The 22173-nt window shown below is 42.5% G+C and overlaps 1 protein-coding gene across 1 annotated transcript in view; it reads left to right on the top strand.

Annotated features, from left to right (window-relative positions):
• Window positions 1-6400, top strand: part of TMEM154 (transmembrane protein 154) — a 54816-nt gene extending 48416 nt beyond the window's left edge. The window contains exon 7 of the mRNA XM_003257843.3: window positions 3952-6400. Within this exon, the coding sequence (XP_003257891.1) occupies window positions 3952-3967 (16 nt within the window). The 3' untranslated portion in view covers window positions 3968-6400. The remainder of the gene's footprint in view (window positions 1-3951) is intronic.
• The last annotated feature ends 15773 nt before the right edge of the window (window positions 6401-22173 follow it).

Genomic DNA, 22173 nt, shown 5'->3' with positions numbered 1-22173 from the left:
GGACAATTCTAAAAGAAGGAAAAAGTGAAATTGTAAGATGGAATAAGGGTGGGGAGTTCACAGGGAGCGTGTCATGCTTGATCAACAATTAAAACAGTGTACACTTGGAACCAAATTAGAATTAACATTTCATAGCAAGTGGATTATTTAATAAATAGTCTTGGGACAACTGACTAACCTTTCGGGGGGAAATTTAGAGCTCAAACTCATGCTTTATACTAAAATATACTCCAGGTGAGTTTGAGTGTTAAGAAAGAAAAAAATCCAGAAAAAATATAGAAAAATATTATATAGCTTTAAGGAGGGAACTAGTTTGAAAGCATGACACACAAGTCAGAAATCATATTTGAAAAGGATGGATTTGGCTGGGCGCAGTGGCTCACGCCTATAATCCCAGCACTTTGGGAGGCCGACGCGGGTGGATCATGAGATCAGGAGATAGAGACCATCCTGGCTAACACAGTGAAACCCCGCCTCTACTAAAAAATACAAAAAAATTAGTCAAGCGTGGTGGCAGGTGCCTGTAGTCCCAGCTACTCGGGAGGCTGAGGCAGGAGAATGGCGTGAACCCGGGAGGCAGAGCTTGCAGTGAGCCGAGATAGCACCACTGCACTCCAGCCTGGGCAACAGAGCAAGACACTGTCTCAAAGAAAAGAAAAGAAAAGGATAGATTTAACTACATTAAAAACTCAATGTTCTTGTACTTCAAAAAACACAATATGCTGGCTGGCCATGGTGGCTCACACCTGTAATCCCAGCACTTTGAAAGGCTGAGGTGGGTGGATTGCTTGAGCCCAGGAGTTCGAGACCAGCCTAGACAACATGGCATGACCCTGTCTCCACAAAAGTTAGCTAGGTGTGGTGGCACACAACTGTAGTCCCGGCTACTGGGGCAGTGGGGGAAGCAGAGATGAGGTGGTAGGATTGCTTGAGCCCACGAGGTCGAGGCTGCAGTGAGCTAAGATCTTGCCACTACACTCCAGCCTGGGTGACATGGCAAGATCCTATCTAAAAATATAATAATAATTGTTCCACTTTAAATATGAGCAGAGACTATTAATAAGCAATTCAGCAAAGGAAGAAATTAAAATTACCAACGAAGCTTTGTAAAAGGTTTATTCTTTGTAGTAATAAAAAAGTAACAGTAAATATGATACCATTTTCACCTATTGGACTCACACAAAAAAAGAAAATAATAATATTCAATGTTGGGGAAGACGTGGGGAAAAGGATATTTCCCTAAAAAGTAGTGTTGGAAGAATGTAAATTGTAAAAATTTCTAGGAAAGGGGGATAATTTGACAATGGGCCATTAAAGCTTTAAAATTGTATAAACTTTGACCTAACAATTCCTTTTTTAGAGATATATGCAAAGGTAACTATTGGAAGTTTCCAAAGATGTAGCAAGGTTTATAATAAATAAAAATTAAAAATTTGAAGTAGCCTAATTGTTTAACAATAAGGGATTGGCTAAAAAAAAGTTTTTGATTTAGTGAGACAATAGAAAGCTATGTATACACTAAAAAGATGTTGTATATTTATTAGCAGAGACAGATGTTTACATGTGAATGAGAGTGAGAAAAGCAGATTACAGAACAATATATAAAATATGATCCTATTTTGTACAAAAAGGATATATATCATTATCACAGAAAAATCTTTGGAAGAATAAATACCAAAATGTTAATGTAGTGAGATTATTGGTATTTTTGTTTTGCTTATTTGTATTTTCTATTTTTTAACCAATGAATATGGACGAATTTTATAATAATTAACTTTAAAAATCACTTCTATTATAACAGCTGGACAAAGATTAATGTTGTGGACAAAAGAGAGCTTTGCCTTTGTTGTTCAGCTATGTATTGTACTCTGCTTCAAGTGGCTGAAATTTCAAGATAAGGTCAGAAAGGAAAACATGCAATTCAGAGAGTTATGTTCTATACAGATAGACTCCTGGATCTCTCAAATATTCTCTTACTACCACCCAATTTCCAAGAAATTAAACCTCCTTGGCCAATTTAAAAGTTATTCAGGGTGACGTAAGTGAAAGGGGTTGTCATATCTACTCTTCAGATGAAACATTTCTAAGTTTTCAACCAGGCTTTTCATTTGAAGTACATTTTGATATGGTTTGTCCTTCTTTTTTTTTGTTTTTTTTTTGAGACAGGGTGTCTCTCTTACCCAGGCTGGAGTGCAGTGGCACAATCACAGCTCACTACAGCCTCGAACAGTAGGGCTCCAGCAGTCCCCCACCTCAGCCTCCTGAGTAACTGGGACTACAGGTGTGCACCACCACACTTGGCTAATGTTTAATTTTTGTAGAGATGGGGTCTCACTGTATTGCCCAGGCTGGTCTCAAACTCCTGGACTCCAGCAATCCTCCTGCCTCAGCCTCCCAAAGAGCTGGGATGACAGGTGTGAGCCACCACGCCCACCCTAGTTTGTCCTTTTGTTCACTTCCCTGCCTCAGATAAAATTCTGTCCTCCCCCTCCTTTCCCATTGTTCTTCCCTCCTTATGATAGCTTCTGCCTCTGTCTTCACAACATGAACGAACACCACACACAAACATATACACAATGTCTCCTGCCCTTTCATGGATAGATCCATCCATTATCTGTCTACTTATCTACCTATTTATCTATCTGTCTATCTATCTATCTATCTATCTATCTATCTATCTATCTATCTATGTGTGTCTCAGTTGCTCCGAAGTCCTTTTAGAAACACGTGGAGTTTCACTGAGTAGGAGAACACTGAAGTAGGAGTCAGAAGAATATCACCTTTTGCAGACTATCCACACCTATGAGCGAGGGAGATACCGGATCTGTTGATCGTTATCATTCATGCACTCCCTTGGAAGCAGAGGTCACTTCAAATAGAGGCCTGCTAGGATGTGAGTGAAGGGAGTACAGAACTAAAAAGAGAAGCGTGAGGAAGGGAAGTGCCACCTGTTTTCCAGGAGACTTGGTGGAGCTGTGGGCCCACCAGGAAAAAGCTGTAGAGCCAGATACTTGGCAAAGACAGCCAAGTTAGAAGCAAAAGACCAAATTAGCCAAAGCGTGGTCACGTTCAAATACCGTATTCATCATTTATGTCTGCTCACACCCCAGGATGCCCGATGTTTGAATTCTAAATGACACTGAGAAGGCCCCTCCAGCTCCTTCGTAGGTATGAACAAAATGGGCTATTGAAGACATGCCAGGACCACAAACTCTTGAGAGAAAACAGCATGTGGAAAATTTGTTTCAGAAAAAGGCAATTTAGCATGTATTCATAGAGAATGGAATTAGATTTATTAAACGGGGAACCCCCAACTCCATCTGGTTCTCTCTGCATCAGCACTGGGGAGGGCTATGAGGAGAAAGAGCTAGGGATTATTTTTTGGCTTTCATGGATTTCTTCCTCAGGGATCAAATATAAAATTCAGACTGACCTTCGTTTCAGAAATTGTAAGCTGGACACCATTGGCTTCCTGACGGTTTGTGATCTCTTCAGTCACCTCCACAATGGAGTGACCAGCTCTCTTTAGCTTCTTAGAAATATATATTACTGTTGGCTGGGCGCGGTGGCTCACACCTGTAATCCCAGCACTTTGGGAGGCCAAGGCAGGCAGATCACGAGGTCAGGAGATCGAGACCATCCTGGCTGACACAGTGAAACCCCGCCTCTACTAAAAAAAAAAAAAAACTACAAAAAATTAGCCAGGAGTGGTGGCGGGCATCTGTAGTCCCAGCTACTCAGGAGGCTGAGGCAGGAGAATGACCTGAACCCAGAAGGCGGAGCTTGCAGTGGACCGAGATCATGCCACTGCACTGCAGCCTGGGTGACAGAGCCAGACTCCATCTCAAAAAATAAATAAATAAATAAATAAATAAATATATTACTGTTTTTGTGTGTGTGTGTGTGTGTCTCTCTGTGTGTGTGTGTGTGTGTGTTTTTTTTTTTTTATAGTGACAATGAATCCTAAACCTGAATGGCGCTCATGTTTTCCAAGAGAAGCAGCCCCTGAGGGAGTCCGCTGAGGCTGCCAACAGAGGATGAAGAGGATACAAATTTAATTAATTTCAAATCAACATAGACACAAGAACCTTTTGCTGTTTCTTCCAACGCCCACTCTTCCTAATGATGGCATCACTTGCACTTGGAAGAATGTGCAATTGAGAAGTACTAGGAAAAGGCCTGGCTGCCATCCATGGCCGCCTCTGAGGATGGAGAAGGAGGCGGGTGATGTGCTCACTTCTGATCAACACGCGTTGCCTCCTCTCAGCCAACTTCTAGCTCACTGCACTCACTCCGGTCATGATAAATGTTCGTCACCTTTCTGTTTCATTCCTTAAGGCCTAAATCAGGAAGCTGTTTTATCGATGGTTTCCTTTTGGGTCACTAACCAGCTTTGGATAATTTCCTCTGATTATTCAAGTCCTCGGACAGGTAAACTACATTCAGCAGGAACTTTTCTCAAGGAGTGTTATGTCATGGAAAAGACACCAAACACAGCAAGTATTTTAATGAATACACCATCCCACGGGGTCAGTAAGCTCTGCCTGCCAAGAAGACACAGTGAGAGGGGTCCACAGTCCTGATGAGATGGTGTTTGGTAACTTGTAGACCCTGACATGGCCAGGTCTGGTCACCCTTAAGATCTTCTCAGAGAAACTAGGAATGTTCAGTGAAAGAACTAATGTTCTCCTCAGCTGAAATTCCCTTGCTTGTCAGCATTTCTGCAAAGCTCACACTTGTTTCACCATACCTCCCTTGGATGTGACATGTGGGTAAGAAGTATGTGCAGGTGGGAGTCAACTGTCAGCCTTCTATGTTTCAGAGATCCTGAACGTGGTTTGAAACAAACAGAAGAGGAGCAGGAAATATCCGTGCCTGTGGCAGATCTCACTCATCATGCTTAGCATTCTCTCCTGCCAAGCTGGGATAAGCCTCATGTCCTAACACAGCGCAACAGGAGGTCTCTGTCAGTCCATCAGAGATGACATTCTATGTGATATTTTTGACATCCTTGTGCTAAAAGCAACGGCACAAAATGGAAAAGGGCCTATTGACCACACCTACTCCAATAAAATCGATCTCCATTTATTCCTTAATTTTCTAAATCTGACCCCTTTAAAGCAATCTAGCAAATTGAGAGTCCTCAGCTCTCCTTGGATACCTGATATTTTATTTCAAGAAAGAGACAAAGAAAATTTTATTTATTTTACTACCCACATATAAACCGAAGGGAGACGGGACTACCCAAACATCTGCTGCCCAATTTTGTGTCTTGTGCTTGAAAGTCTGCCCTAATGCATAACAAAAACCACTTGTCTCCTACCTTTTGGGATCCCTTTAACAAGTATTTGCCTTCTGAACTACGTGGATAATTTCAAAGGCAGAGTTCCAGACCAGAGAGGTCTTTCCACACAATGAAAGCTATAACTAGCTGGTTGTGTTTAACCACGCTATCACGCTATCCTGGGACTGCATAGAGCTTTGACAAAAGACAGACTTCATGGTACACAACTTCAACAGATTTGTCTGTCATATTCTCACCAGCACATCTGAATGAGGCTTTGTGTTTTCCTTGCTCTCTTGCATGTTCCTTTTCAACTCATGGCCCACAGTAACTCTCAGATATTTATGCCAAAATTGCATACAATTGTTTTCTGAATCATAACTTGTCTATTTTTCTGCCTATGTGTGCTACTTTCAGTTTGTTTCTCATCAACATTTTGACTCTCAGAAGAGCCTCCATTTGCCTCTTTCTCTCTTTAGGTATCTGAGATCTTTGAACAGTTGGGCCTTTACATTTGATCCAACCCTATCAAATAATGAACTTTTAGAAGTTCAGAGAAGTATCTGGGTCCTAGAACTTCATGTTGATGAAGTCATGTTATATAATATGATAAAAATATTCTCATGCAGTATTTTAAATAATTTCAAATTCTAGAAGAAGCAAATTTCAGCGACATGTCATTGAGTTTTTATTTGGTAAAGCTCTAATTGTGCAGTGTACAAAGCACTTTTTAAAAAGATAGTTTATACTGTCAAGGTATACGAAGTTAGTATACAGCCAGAACAGTCAAGCCTCAATTCTTGTACCTTGTATCTTTTTATTACTGTTTAATCAATAGATATCATATATTTATGACAGTTTCAAGAATTGTTTTTAAACCCAAACTTAATTTTATGTTTCAGACTATTGTTAGAAAAACAAAACAAAAAACAAAAAAACCCTCACTGATTTGCCCTAATTTGATAGCCAATCAGAACAAAATCTGACTTTAGAATATTTAAAAGATATGTAAGTTTGATTGCATTTTTGTACATTTTAATCAAACTAGGTTAACAACAACATAGCCTAGTCAAACTTCTCAGGAAACTTGTTTTAATAAATATGTAAAAATACCCATTCGTGACTCTTGACCCAATGGTGTGACTGCTCCCTCTGGGAAGGGCTTTGTTACCCAATGCAAGACCACGGCCTGGATCCACCTTGATGTAGGTGGCTCCTGGATAACCCACATCAAACAAGTGTGATAAAGATGAGTAAAACTGGTCTTGGGAAAACAATTTCATAGTTTTTTTTTTGTCCCCGTTATGCTATATAATACAGGAGAACCAAAAGCGGTAAAATTATTTTATTTTTTAGAGACAGGGTCTCTGTGTTGCCCAGGCTGGTTTCAAACTCCTGGGCTCAAGCAATCCTCCTGTCTCAGCCTCCCAAAGTGCTGGGATTACAGGCATAAGCCACTGAGCCCGACCAGCTGTAAAATTATTATATTCATTTTCACTATGTGCTACTTCTCACCTGACTTTTTTTTTGAGATGGAGTCTCGCTCTGTCACCAAGGCTGGAGTGCAGTGGCACAATCTCGGCTCACTGCAACCTCCGCCTCCCAGGTTCAAGCAATTATCTTGCCTCAGCCTCCCGAGTAGCTGAGATTACAGGCCTGTGCCACTATGCCCAGCTAATTTTTGTAATTTTAGTAGAGAGCGGTTTTCACCATGTGGGCTGGGCTGGTCTCAAACTCCTGACCTCAAGTGATCCACCAGCCTCAGCCTCCCAAAGTGCGGGATTACAGTTGTGAGCCACTGCGTCTGGCCACACCCTGACTTTCATTGTAATCTCTGGATGTTTTATGTAACATATCTGGGAAATAGGGCTTATGGCAGAATTGGCCCACGTGGTGCAGGGCTTCCAAGTTCCGAGTCTCATTTTTAGTAAGTCTTCCCCCATTCCAACCCCTGGATCCACCACTTCCAACAGCCTGGATCCACCTTGATATTGACAGCCAGGCAGATGCTTCTGCTGATCACCGCAGCTCTAGCAATGGAAATGGATGTGTTAAGAAAATACTTGTCTATTCTTTTATTTTGGTTGTTTAAACTATTAATTCACACCATGTTTGAAAAAAGGCCTTATGTTGACTAAAGAAAACATAGGCTTTAGTTTCAGCTTCTGTCAGAATTAGTACCAATTCTGAATCTGGTGGAGTGATAAGACATGGTTTCATGCTGGGAAGACACTGCTGAAATCCTCCTTGTGGGAGAACATGGAAATTTTATACTGAATTAAATTAACACATGTGACTTTTCACATTCAGAGACATTCAAGATGAATTCTGGGGTTTCCATTTAATAGCTATAACAGGCAGTCCAGAACAACTTCACATATAGCAGCATTTCTGCTATGTGACAATGACCAAAAGAGTTCCTGTATATTAGTGTCGAGTGGAATTTGTCAAATTGCAGAACCCAGACAACCAATTGCCTGAATTATTATTATTTTTTGTTTTTAGCAACTCTTTGGCTTTATCTTGATACTGTCTTGTCTGGCACCAAAGTTTTATTTCCTTCTTAGTCCTCTTGGGGATTGTTTTTGGGTGTTTTTTTTTTAATTTTTCTTTTTTGAGACCGGGTCTCACGCTGATGCCCAGGCTGGAGTGCAATGGTGTGATTATGGCTCACTGCAGCCTCAACTTCCCAGGCTCAGGTGATTCTATTACCTCAGCCTCCCAAGTAGCTGGGACTACTGGCGTGCGCTACTAGGACTGGCTAATTTTTTGTATCTTTTGTACAGACAGGGTTTCACCATGTTGCCCAGACTGGTCTTGAACTTCTAGGTTCAAACAATCCTCCCACTTCAGCCTCCAAAAGTGCTGGGATTACAGGCATGAGCCACCATAACCGGCTGGAATTATTTGTACCTGGACCTGGTGTTTTGTTTTTTTGACCTACTACCTTTTCTAAATAACCTATCATGTTCCTGAGATAGCAGTACATACAATTATGTAAAATAGAGCTTTATATGAACTCTGTACATCCTCTAAGCTCTTTTTGAATGATATTTTTAGAAGTTTCTAAACCAAAGTGCTTAAGATAACATGAAGACGTTAATTTCATGAAGACTGTACAAGTTTAGAAGTACAATGTAGACCTGTTTAAGACAAAGGTGGATGGGCTTTGGGGTTTTTTTTACAATTGGACTTCAGGTACAGAAGGCTTGGGTAATGGTACTCCTCAGTTCATATCACCTTATCGTTAGCCTTTAGTATTTTGTAAATAAGTAACTGGACTTTTATGAAAAGCATATTCTTAACAGTTTTCCGTTTCCTTTTTTTTTTTAAGGTAGGGTCTTGCTCTGTTGCCCTGGCTGGAGTGCAGTGGCACGATCTTGGCTCACTGCAACCTCCACCTCCCAGGCTCGGGCGATCCTCCTGCCTCAGCCTCCTGAATAGCTGGGATTATAGGCGTGCACCACCACATGAACAGCTAATTTTTGTATTTTTAGTACAGACAGGGTTTCGCCATGTTGGCCAAGCTAGTCTCGAACTCCTGGGCTCAAGTGATCTGCCCACCTCGGCCTCCCAACATGTTGGGATTACAGGCGTGAGCCACCATGCCCAGCCAGTTTTCATTTCTTCGGTCTGCATGTAAAGGACTAAAGGAATGATATGTAGCTACTACACTGCAGCAAACAACATTTTTCCAGCGTAAAAATCAGTGGAGAGTAAGCATTGTATTACTCTGACTTCGATGAAACACCTCAAATTATAAATAATGCCAGGAATATGTGAAAACTCCACGTTTAATAAATGCCAGCTTTCAGAAAAAGCAGAGATTATAGGTATTCAACAAGTTAAAAAATAATCTGGTAGATAAGTAATAGTTTAACACGTGTATCTTGTATTTAAAGTTAACTGAAAATTATGTTAAAAAAAAACCACTGTGTTTGACTTTCTTTTGTTTTACAAGAGATGCAGAGTATCTGCTGAGAACGTCAGTTAGATCATCAGATGTCATATTTACCACTTAGCTTTTGTCCCAGCAGCATATAAATTCTACCTTGTAAGCCTCATTTTAGAAATGGTCCCAGCCAGGCATGGTGGCTCACTTCCCAACACTTTGGGAGTCCAAGGCTGGTGGATTGCCTGAGCTCAGGAGTTCGAGACCAGCCTGGCCAACATGGTGAAACTCCATCTTTACAAAAATGCAAAAATTAGCCAGGTGTGGTGGTACACACCTGTAATCCCACCTGCTCGGGGGGCTGAGGCACAAGAACCACTTGAACCCAGGAGGCGGCAGTTGCAGTGAGCCAAGATTGTGCCACTGCACTGCATCCTGGGTGACAGAGCAAGATTCTGTCTCAAAGAAAAGAAAAAGAAATGGTCCCATTGCTATGGATTAGAACTAATTTGTAAAACTATCAGAATTTTAAGACTGATTAGAGGTTTTAGGTGTTTTTCTCCTACTTTGCATACTGAGAATAATATGTATAGTACTTTTCCAATATGATTTACAATTTTATAAATGTCAGTATACATATATGTATATAAATTATTCTCAACTCCATGTTTTTTTTTAAATAAAATAAGTACATGTTTGCTAAATTGCTCATTTGGCAGTGATAGATTGAAAAACATTTATAAATTTAAAAATAAAGCACTATAAGATATGAGGAATGAATAGTTTCTACATGAATTTCTATGTAATTAATGAATATCAATATTTAGAATAAAAGTGTACTTGAGGGTAAGATATTTGTTTACTAAAATGTTTTATTTACTAAGAGTAGAGGTGAATTGTGCATCTTTCTAAGGAAAAGTTCTTTTAATTTCTGTGTCTATGAAAAAGAATTTTTGCCTTCATAATTGTACTCTTTTGATCCATATAATTCTTAAATGAAACAATACCAATTCAAAAAGGGACCTGCTTTGTATAAAATTGTCTAACCTAAAAATTAAGTAGACTTTCTGCATATCTAAAATATATCATTACACATTCTTGTCTTTATTCTTCTTTACAAAACATTTTTAAATGAAGGAATGAAATGTTAATTGTTCATGAGAATATGACTTTTAAAAATATTTCTAGTAGACCAGGCATGGTGGCTCACACCTGTAATCCCAGCACTTTGGGAGGCTGAGGCAGGTGGATCACCTGAGGTCAGGAGTTCGAGACCAGTCTGACCAATATGGTGAAACCCTGTCTCTACTAAAAATACAAAAATTAGCCAGGTGTGGTGGCAGTCGCCTGTAATCCTAGCTACTCGGGAGGCTGAGGCAGGAGAATTGCTTGAACCTGGGAGGCAGAGGTTGCGGTGAGTGCCAAGACTGAGCCACTGCACTGCAGGCTGGGTGACAGGGTGAAACTCTGTCTCAAAAAAAAGAAAAAATTCTAGTAAAAATGGAAAAATCCACAAGAAAACCTTCTCTTTTTTCCTGATTACTCACTTTTCTTCATGTCTTTAATTTTAACCTCATCTCACACCTTGATATTAGAAGAGAGCAAGGCTGAACGGCAGATTCATAAGATGTAGATAACATGAAGACTTCCTTGAATAAGGATTTATTCTTTCAGCTCACAAAGACCAGTCAGTATTATTGACAAACAACAGGCAGGAAGATTTCTCCTAAAAGTCTCAACTAAAGTTAAACCTGGTCCATTACGGCATCAATCTACCCCTAGAAACTGATGCAGAGTCTATTTCCTCCCTGTTTTAACTAGAACTTAGCCAGACTGGAGACAGCATGGACCCAAAGAGCATGCAGTCCCACAGAATTAGGGAAAGGATGCATCTTGACTAGCATTCATCACGTGGATCAGTGAGGAATTAAGTTCCTGATTTAAGGTGAGCTGGTATGGCCACTCTCTGGTCATCTAGGACACGAGTTCCTTCTAACTCTTCCCCACCTTCATTAGTACAGGGCTTCTTTCCTGTGTTGCCACGTGATCTATGGTTGTAACTCCAGCATGATATTCACAATAAGGAAAGAGAGGGAACCAGCACAAGGGTGAGCCTCCCAAGTAGGTCAGCCACTTTTAAAGAGCTTTCCTGCCAGCCCAGTGAAGCAACTCTGCTTACATCTCATTGGCCAATCTCTGCAAGGCAGCAGGGAACAGTCGTCTCTATGGTTGGTACATTATCACTTCCAACAATAAGGGATTCTGTCTCACAAAGTGGTGGAAGAATATTGGGTATCTGAAGAGGCAGCCACCCTGGCCAGAAGGTGCTAAACACTAAACATACATCATCTCATTTTAATCCTAATAATTACTTATGAGGTAGGTTTAGAGAACTTATACCTTGTTCCATGTCTCTCCAACTCCAAAGCACAAGTTTTTAATCACTGCACTGCACTGCCTCCCCAATAATTAGCCATAGGAAAGTGTTTTAAAAGGCATCACTTGGCGGGGTGCGGTGGCTCACGCCTGTAATCCCAGCACTTTGGGAGGCCGATGCAGGCAGATCACCTGAGGTCAGGAGCTGGAGACCAGCCTGGCCAACATGGTGAAAGCCCGTCTCTACTAAAAATACAAAAATTAGCCAGGCATCATGGCACGCACCTGTAATCCCAGCTACTCAGGAGGCTGAGGCAGGAGAATCACTTGTACCTGGGAGGCACAGGTTGCCGTGAGCCGAGATCACACCATTGTACTCCAGCCTTGTCTAAAAAAAAAAAAGGCTTCAGTCATTGTCAAGGATGCCTCAAGGTGAGCATAGCCTGAGATAAGAAGTAACAGAGGCTGCAGGCTGAGATAAGAAGGAACGGAGGCAATGAAGGCAGGACCCTAGGCCCAGAAGCAATGGTCTATCACCCTGAGAAAAAAGCCAGGGATTAGAATAGGGGTGATAAGTAAAAAGCCTGGTTTTAAAATCTAAGTACTGGTAAAGCTTTGGTCACCAGGTGAAAAAATAAAATTCCCACTTACTAGAGCTGACATAAACAGCGTATGATCCTCTTTAAGATTGCAGTGGAGAGGCATGTCCAGGGACTCTCAAGTTAGAGACAGGTGTATTTAGTGCTAGAACTGGAAAGACATTCAAGCAGACTGGCATGTTGCCTCTTCACAGCCATAGTCGTGCTGGCTTGCAGTATACTGCAGCCTCGAATGTGCATAGGACTGTGGAGAACAGCAAAATCAGCATTGCTTGGGGTTCAGCCTGAGCTCAAGTGGCCCACCCCTGGAGGCATCCAGTGTTCATACTTCCCAAGAGAGAAAACCTGATTGGATGGGTGTTTCAGTGGTCTATTGCTGCTTAAACACCTCAAAACTTAGCAGCTTAAAAAAACAACACTCATTTATTTTTCACACGAATCTGCAATTTGCACAAGGCTCAGTGCAAATGGTTCAACTCTCTCTCACATGGCATTGGCTGGGCAGTTCAACTGGATCTGGGGGTCCCACTTTCAGATGAATCACTTACATGGCTGGCAAGTTTGTGCTGGCTGTCAGATAGGAGTCCAGCCAAGCCTGTGGTCCAGGGGCCTTGGCTGTTACCATGTGGGCCTTTCCATAGACTCCTTGCGCTTCTTCACAGCATGGCAGCTGAGTTCCAAGAGCAAGTGTCCCAGGAGAGCAAAGTAGAAATGTGTGGCATTTTTATAATCTAGACTCAGAAATCACATCACAACACTTCTGCCGTACATTATTGTTTGAGACAGTTACAAAGTCTACCTAGGTTCAAGGTGAAAAGGACATAAACCCCACCTCTCTTTGGAGGCGTGTCAAAGCCACATTATGAGAAGAGCAAGTGGGATAAGGGATTTGTTGCAGGCAGCGTTGGAAAATGTGATCTGCCCAAATTGGTGTGTCTTCATGCAATATCGAGGAAATATATTAGGTAGTTTCGTGTCAAGGAACATTGTGGATATTTGACCTCCCTGAATCCAGTGCCTATATGCTCTTTGGCTTGGACACAGACCCCTGGTCCAGTAGTCTGTAGTAGGTGGTAGAACTAGTTTTACCAACTACATGAGTCATGAGCCATGGGACTGAATGGGTTGTAGGTGGATCAGACACGTAGAAATGTATGACTACTCTCAAGGCATGAGGTTAAAATGGGAGCAGATTAGACTGAGCACCTTGAGGATAGGGATCAGTCTTACTCATCTCTGTATCTGGAAAAGTGCTTGGCACTACTGCATGCTCAATAATAATGGAAAAACCAATTATTTAATGAGGTGGGAGTTACATATCATCTTTCCTTAAGTACCTAATCAGTCTTTATCATCAGTAAGTACAGAACTCAAATATGGTATTGTTCATCTTCCATCACCATTTTCTCCCAAGTTTCCTGGTTTAATTGCATTTTCCTCACTTTCCATCTAATGGATCCTGATGTCATTCTTTATCTTTATTTCATATTGTCCTATTGTGTGTATTGTACTGTATTTTTAGCTACATTAAATCCAATATGGAAGGAAGCAGAGAACGATCATAACTGAACTAACAAGAAAGTGGAGGTGGAGAGAAAGTGGCCCCAATTTGGAAGGTGAAGGAAAACTGGGGATGGAGCATTAAAATGCTCGAAGCAGCTCTTTCCAACCCAGATCTGAGCTTCTCTTCTTTGCCCTCTGGAGGGTCCACAGAGAAAGGAAGTACAAGTTTTATTAAGAAAAAGAGGAAAGCATCTGTTTTAGGTGATAATACAAGCATAAGAGAAGGATTGTTTCTTCTCTGGGCAGGAAGACAGATTCACAAAATAAGAGGCACTGTAAATCCTTCCTGAGATGTTCCCCAGCACCTCCAAATGTCACTGAGACCAACTAAGCCAGTTAAATGGGCTAAGACCCACTTACCTCTTAACTCCAAGAAATCCATGCAAAAATACCTCCATCTTGTTACAAGTGTCAACTGATTGCCTTTTACCTGACACGAAGGTGTCTTTCCTTTCATAACCCACCCTGTCCCATTCCTAAGGGACCCCATCCTTCCTCTTGGCTTGTACTGTCAGACCCTCTGCCTTCCGGCAACTGAGATGAAGATTCTGAGGAAGCAGCCACATGAATTCACGTCAGGATCAGTGTTCCAGGGGCGTCCAGAGTATGAGCAAGAGAAGCAGGGTGGGAGGGTGTGGGTTAAACAGGAAAAACTAAGATTAGTTGTTAAAACCAAAGGGGCAGGGGAGGGGTCAAAATCTGGAATATAAATTAGGGGTGACAGGGAAACAGAGGCAGACTGGAAAGGGGCAGGAATGAGGTGAGGAGAGGCGGTTTCCACAACAGAGCTGAGCTATGCAGTCTGCCTTTATTGGCCGCTGGCTGCACAGTGAACAGGGGTCAGTGTGGCCTGAGAGTGCAAGGCTGGGAAGGACACTAGACAGCCAATACCTTCTTTTTGTCAGCATTGGCCAGTTTCCCTGTTAGGTTAGAAAGCCCAGTTCCAGAGAAACAGTGTGAATCACAGACCCTAAACTTGCACCCATGCTCCCACAGCATCAGGGCACACACGCTGACTCCCACAGGAGCCGTGCAAATGCTAGGAGCTAACTGGGTCAACTGCGGGAGGGGGCAGCTGCACCCACACATTTGGCCTTATCCAGAGCCAGTGACATGAGGCCCAACACTTTTCTTTGCATTAAAAAAAAAAAAATATATATATATATATATATATATATATACACACACACACACACACACATAGTGTTTTATATATATATACTAAATAAATACACTTCTAATTGTCTCTCTGTAAGTGTAATAGTGGTGTGTTTGTTTAAACAAGACTCTTGGTTCCAGTGAGAAAATGTCCAACTCAAACTAGTCCAGACCAAAAGGAAACTTATTGGCTCATGTCATGCCGGGAAAGGGCAAGAAGTTGCCAATTCCAGGGACAACCAGAACTAGGTAAAATTGACATGAGTAACAACCAGATCAGGGACTCAAACCCCATCAGGCTTCTCCAGTATTTTGTCTTTCATTCATTCTCTGGGACCAGCTTTCTCTACAGGGCTGTAATTATTGCAGCTGGGAGCTCCAGGAGTCTTCTGTCTTTACCACCAGAGTAGAAGGGAAACTCCTTCCCTGGGTCCAATAATTAAAACCTCCCCCCCCACCCCCCACCACTAGATGAATTTGATTAGACTATCTGGGTTTTATGCCTAACGCAGTAAAAATGCGTACAGGGATGGAGTGGGCCTGACATTTTTCTCTACTCCTGCAGGTGGGTGAGTGGATGGGCGGGTGGTGGGTGGTTAGGTGGTTGGCAGTGGGGAGGAGATACAGGGAAAAGCAGTTTCTAAAGGGGATCAGAGTGCTAGGAACAGATGCTGGGCACTCGGGAGCAGCCAAACGCAGAGGTATCCACCATGCATATGTTTCTTTCCCTCTGTACTTACTTATCCACATCTAGAGAGTCAGAAGTTGAGAAGAGCCAGGTTCTCTGGATGGTGGATTTACTAATGCTTTTCATTTCCTTCTTTGTGCATTTTTAATATTTTCCAAATGTTCTACAACACATACATATTGCCTTGTAGTATATATATATTTTTTAAAAATAGGGTGAATATGTTTTTATTAACCAAAGAAGAAATATTAAGAACCAAAACAGAAAAAGCCTAATTCTAGGTCTAATATTCTTATAGCATAAATGTTGCTTGAAAATCATTTGCAAAACTGAACAAATATATTGAGGTGTATGTGACCAGAACCATTTTTTGTAGAAAGGAGAAATGATCCTGAAAGGGGAGGTAGAAAACCCTCAAAGATTTGCTTCTTGGTATGGAAGGTACAGGTTTTTTCTGCATGCATTCCTGTAATCCAGGCTGAACACTCTGCCCATTTCCCTTTGGAAATTGTGGGAGAATCAGGGAACTTTCTGGGCCTCTGTATTCACCTTGTGGCTCAATTCACCAGTTAGGGCAGGAGAGGAGGATGTTAAGGCAGTTGTCAAGACCCTGAGAAGCTAAATGGGAACAAGGCAGAACTGGAAACATTTTTTCTTCCCATAATGCATAATGTCTAATCACTTAGATTCTTTTCATGTTTTTGCTGTAAGGATCATTTAACATGAAATAATATTTTGTGTAAAGAGCAAAACTAACCTCCATTTTAAATTCTGTTCCTTGTATACTTCTGTAGTTGCTATAATTTCTACAATTAACATATACACATTTCACAGAGTAAAAAAATGTATATTGCAAATAAAATCCAGTTAAATTTTTTAAAAAATCATTTTGAATTCCACCAGCCTAGCAAAGCAATTTTCATTTTTAGGAGTGTGTCGGAGTCTCCACCTATCTCTTTCTAAGAAAGAGAAAATGAGAAGGGTCTGGAAGTGGACCACAGCATGGAGTTACACAGGACGACTTCCTCCAGCAGCCCAGAGGGAGCATGCAATGGTTTCCTGAAAAGAGAAGGAGCATTTATCAGCTGCAGTGGAAGGGTCAGTGGGAGAGGAAGCTAGTCAGAAATCCTGGACAGAGAAAATACTAGAAGGCTTCCCTCAAGATGCCACTGGGATTCACTCATTCAGCAAACATTTTCCTGAGTGCCTACTATGCACCAGGAGTTAAAGATACAGAGAGGAGGTGAGATATTGTAGAAAAGTCGATGGCCCCTGGAGCCAGACTGTCTGTGTTTAAAGCTGCTTCTGTGCCTCTGGACAGGTTACCTAACCTCTTGGTGCCCCAGGTCCCCCACAAGACTTTTGGAAAAACGACTTGAGTTGATAGATACGAATGCTCTGAACAGTGAGTGCCTAGAGTGTGGTTAGGATTCTGTCATGCTGGCTGTTACTATTGCAGTCTCTGCACTTGAGGAGTTCACAGTCCAGTAGCTGAAAGAGCACAAACTGGAAGTCTGTGGGACAAGACGGAGGACGTGACAGGTGCATTTTTTTAAGATAGAGAGTTGCTGGGTGGCTCCCTCCTAGACGGTTGGTAGATCATGCTGCCCCGAAGTCTGAGCCCAAGTGTTATTTTGTAGGTGCCTGGGTCACAGCAGGCATTCTCCCACAGTGAGAGTCATTCTAGGCAGGAATGATGAGATGATGATGAAGACTTTTATTGAGTACTCACTCTGTGACTGGCACTTTTCTAAGTGCTTCATGTGAATTAACTTGCTTAACTCCCCAGGACACCAGTAAACTATTGCCCCCATTTTACAGATAGGGAAACTGGGGCACAGAGAAATGAGGCGACTTGTCCATGGTCACACAGGTAGCTTGTGGACAAGCTGAGAGTTGAACACAGGTAGTCTGTGTCCCACATCAGCCTGTATGTTACCAGCATCACGTTGAAGATATATCATGGACATCAACTGCAAAAGAATTGTGCCAAGTGTGACCCTGGATACTATTCACCCACTCATTTGAGTGTCATTCATTTGTTGCTTCAGTTGACATTTCCTGAGCCCCTTGTCTAAGTAGGGCACAGTGAGCCGTCTTGGGTACAAAAAGGAAGCCAGGATCCTCCTGTCAACAAGTTGATTCAGGAGATAAGGCTTGTGCCCAAACACAGAGTAGCAGGTTCCCGAGGAGCATTTACAGTGCTCAGACACAGGAAGAAGAGATGGATGACCCTGGGTTGGAGAGAGCAGTTGAGTTTGAGCTGGGTCTTAAAGGACAAAAGGCCCTTCAAGAAAATGGCATTCCCGCCCTGGGGAGGGTGTGAGGAAGGTGTGAGTCGGAAAGCGCAGGACTGCCTGGCTTGGCTGCAGCACTCAGGGTGCACAGGGGGAGTGGCAGGCAATGAAGTCTGCACCAGTGGCTAGGGCCTCCTTGAAGAGCCCTTGAACTCTGGTTTGGCAAGTTGGATTGCATTTAGTAGGAAGTGAGGAGCTTGTGGAGGCTTTTAAGAATGGATCCTCTTCCCCTTATTCTGTCTGGAGACAGTGCACAGAAATGGTCCCTCTAAGAGGAAGAAGAAAAAGGAAGAACAGGTCATCAGCCTCGGACCTCAGGTGGTTGAAGGAGAGAATGTATTTGGTGCCTGCCACATCTTTGTCTCCTTCAATGACCCCTTTGTCCATGTCACTGACGTTTCTGGCAAGGGAACTACCTGCCATGTGGCTGCCGGGATGAAGATGAAAGGTGACAGGATGAATCCTCACCACACACTGCCATGTTGGCTGCCCAGGAGGTAGCCCAGTAGTGCAAGGAGCTGGGGCATTACTGCCCTACACATTTGCAAACTCCAGGCCACAGCAGGAAATAGGACCAAGTGCCCTGGACCTAGGAACCTCAGAACCCTTGCCTGCTTGGGGATGAAGATCGGGGCAGATCGAGGATGTCACTCCCATTCCCCTCCAACAGCACTAGAGGAAGGAGGATTGCCATGGTCACCACCTGGGAGCAGGAGTCCTCAAAATATTGTCTGTTAATAAATTGCCTTCATGTGTAAATAACAACAACAACAATAAAACAAATAAGAATGGGAGTCAAATGATCAACACTGGGATTTGAAGAATGATCCTCAGCCTGTGGAGGGGGAGTTCAGGAAGAGAAGGCAGGAGAGAGAAAATGAGCGCAGCAGCAGGGGGAATCAAGAAAAGAGGAGGAAAGAAAGAGGAAGGGCACTGCAGAGTGATCAGGTCACTGCCAACCCTCCCTTTGCTGCTTAAAACCTTTCAAATGGCTTCCCATTGGTTTGAAAGGAAGCTCAAAGTCAGCACGGTCTGCGTTGTGCCTTTGCCTCTTTGGCTCCTAGAGCTTCAGCCAACAGCCTTCTTTTCACTCATGGAGTATATCAGTCCCTTCCTTCTCACCTGCTGTTTACTCTGCCAGAAGTGTGACTGCCTTCCCTACTCTTTACCATGTTAGGTTCCGTTCATCCTTCAGATTTTAGCTCAGTGTGTATTCTCAGTACCTTTTCTTTGTAGCACTTGACCCAGTGGCAATTTTACAATTGTTTGCATGATTATTTAAGTAATGCCTGTCTTGATTGTAAGCTTCCTGACAAGGGGTAAATGTCTGTTTGGCTTATTCTTGTATCCTCAGCATCAATCATCTCTTGAGATAAGATGCTCTTAAAATGTTAGATCAATGAACGGAGAATCTGAAAGATTTGGTAACTGAATAAATAAGAGGATGAAAGATAACACCAGGCTTTTTAATCACTAGTGACAGGTAAAGTGGTGTTGCCATTTACAGCAACAGGGAACACAGGGGAAACAGTTTCCCAGGGGTGATTATGAATCCGGCATTGTACATATTGACTTGGAGGTGCCAGCAGGTTATTAATTTGTCCAGCAGGCCATAACAAATTTACCACCACAGTTTAAGGGACATATTACAGCCAGGAAAATAAAGAATGAAGAGTTTGAAGATGTATCCATAAGAATTAGTTTGCCTTCATGTAGAAAAAAAAAAAATCCAAAAGGATAAAGGCTTAATATGTAAGGGTTTATTTTTCTCCCACATGAAAGCAGTTTGGGGCTGGGCTCAGCGGCTCATGCCTGTAATCTCAATACCCTGGGAGGCTGAGGAGTGAAGATCACTTGATCCCAGGAGTTCAAGACTACCCTGGGCAACATAGTAAAATCCTCACCCCCACTCCTCCTCTCTACAATCTTTTTTTTTTTTTAATTAGCTGGGCATGGTCACATGTGCCTGTAGTCCCAGCTACTCTGGAGGCTGAGGTGGGAGGATTGCTTGAGCTCAAGAAGCAAGTCTGCAGTGAGCCCTGATTATGCCACTATACTCCAGCCTGGGCAACAGAGCGAGACCCTATCTCAGAAAAAAAAAAAGAAAAAAAGAAAACAAGCAGTTCAAAGATAGAAAGTCCAGGGCGGGTAGGCCGGCTCCATGGTCATCTGAGAATCATGCTCCATCTCTCTGTGCCACCGTTGTTAGCATGTGGGTTCTATCCTCAAATTCTCCTTTGGTAGTCATCAAAACATCCTTCCTGGCAGCAGGAAGGAAGACGGGGGAAGGTAAAATGAACTCTCCGAAAACCCTGATCCACTTACATCTCACTGGCCAAAATTTAGAAAAGGGTGCATTTACTTCCAGGAAAGCTGGAAAATGTGGCCTTTTAGGAGGTACACTGCTACCTTAAAGTCAGGGATTCTGTTACCAAAGAATAATGGACCGGGCGCCGTGGCTCACGCCTATAATCCCAGCACTTTGGGAGGCCGAGATGGGCAGATCACTTGAGGCCAGGAGTTTGAGACCAGCCTGGCTAACATGGCGAAACCCCATTTCTACTAACAAATGCAAAAACTAGCCGGGCATGGTGGCACGGGTCTGTAGTCCCAGCTACCTGGGAGGCTGAGGCAGGAGAAAATGCTTGAACCTGGGAGGCGGAGGTTGCAGTGAGCCGAGATCACGCCATTGCACTCTGGTCTGGCTGACAGAGCAAGACTCCGTCTCAAAAAAAAAAAAAAAAAAAAAGAAGGAGAAGGAGAGCTATTGGGTGGGCAATGGCTTATTTTACTACTACAGGAGACAGCCAAGGTCTAGAGAGAATGTGCTCCTGACTAAGAGGAATGACAGTAGCCAGTAATAGACATACAGAATTTTAGAGGAGCAAGGAATCTCAGCAATCGCCTAGTCCAGTCCCCGCCTTGGCCAAGACCACACAGGACGTGTGTGGCAGAGCTGGGGCCAGAATTAGCTCCCCCTGAGGAAGTAAGTGACGGAAAAGACCATGGGGAATTTGCAGAAGCTCCACCTGAGCGTGCCTGAGTTAAGGGCTGACTTTAGGCGACACTATAGCAACTCAGAGGAGAGTCTGGGATGGAGCAGGCTTGGGGTTGAATCCCAGCTGTGTGACTTTGGGTGAGTTACCCAGCTTCCCTGATCCTCGGTCCTCATCTGTGTAATGGGGTAATGGCATAAAATAGGCACGCTATAAATGGCAGTCATTCTTATCACTATTTTTGGAAAGCAACAAATATTTTTGGAATAATTGAATCTGAACAAATGAAACACTAATGAATGAAATTAGAACAGAAAGCTATTTATCTTAGATGGTTTGGTGATTTGCTCAATGACAGACATAAAGCTAGATAGGTGGTTTCTTATATACCCTAGCTTTAAATTTCATTACTCTAGCTTCCCATATTTGCCCTACAAGCACTGATGTTTCCTTGGACTTCCTGTGGCCTTCCTGCCAAACCACGCTACTCTCCTCTGTGACATTTGATCCCATTCTAAATACACCAGTTCCATAAAGGAGAGTTAGACACATGCTTCCTCCACTCCTTGATTTAATTTTCCTTTTCTCACCCTCACATATCCTCATATACCCCCTTTCTCACTATTCCATCTTTATCAGCTTCTTCTCCCGTTCATGCAACACATTTTGAGTGTTTACGGAAGACCGAACTTAGTGTTGAGGGACAGCCTAAAGAAGACAGAAACCATAGAATCTGGCCTCAAGCTACTTGCAATATGAAGAAAAATGCATGGCCTCAGTGCCTCTTTATCAGACATCACGAGTTCGGGGTCAGATATACAGATATCTGCCCTGTAGCTGTATGTTTCCCACCTTCCCCCGTTACCTCTGCCATTTTCCCATCTCTCTATCATTTGCTACTTTACCTAGTTTTGTGTTATAATTAGTAACTATTTTGAAATTTAAAAGGCTAGGAAACAGTTATATTTATGGCCTTTTCTTTATTGTCTTAAAAGCCACTTCATCAACTTAATATCAACACTCAAGGTAAAATAGTATTAAATTACCAAATGAAACATGCAAAAATCTGTAAACACTAAAAGCGAGAGTCTCATTAAAATTAATTTATTTTCATTGGGCATAAACTAGATTCTAATTTTATTTGGAAATGCAGGATTTATGTCTGTTGTAAAATATGGCAATAAGTCCCACATTGCTGTAGCCAGGACTATATGCCAGCTGGAGAGGAAATGGAACTCAATATTAGATTATCTGTGAAGGTTTCACATCCAGAAAGCCTGAAGCCCTCTCTGCAATAAGAACATTCCTGCATTTCCTCTC

This window comes from Nomascus leucogenys, chromosome 7b (assembly GCF_006542625.1).
Source record: "Nomascus leucogenys isolate Asia chromosome 7b, Asia_NLE_v1, whole genome shotgun sequence".
NCBI classification, from domain to species: domain Eukaryota; kingdom Metazoa; phylum Chordata; class Mammalia; order Primates; family Hylobatidae; genus Nomascus; species Nomascus leucogenys.
This window is presented reverse-complemented; position numbering and strand designations above follow the sequence as displayed.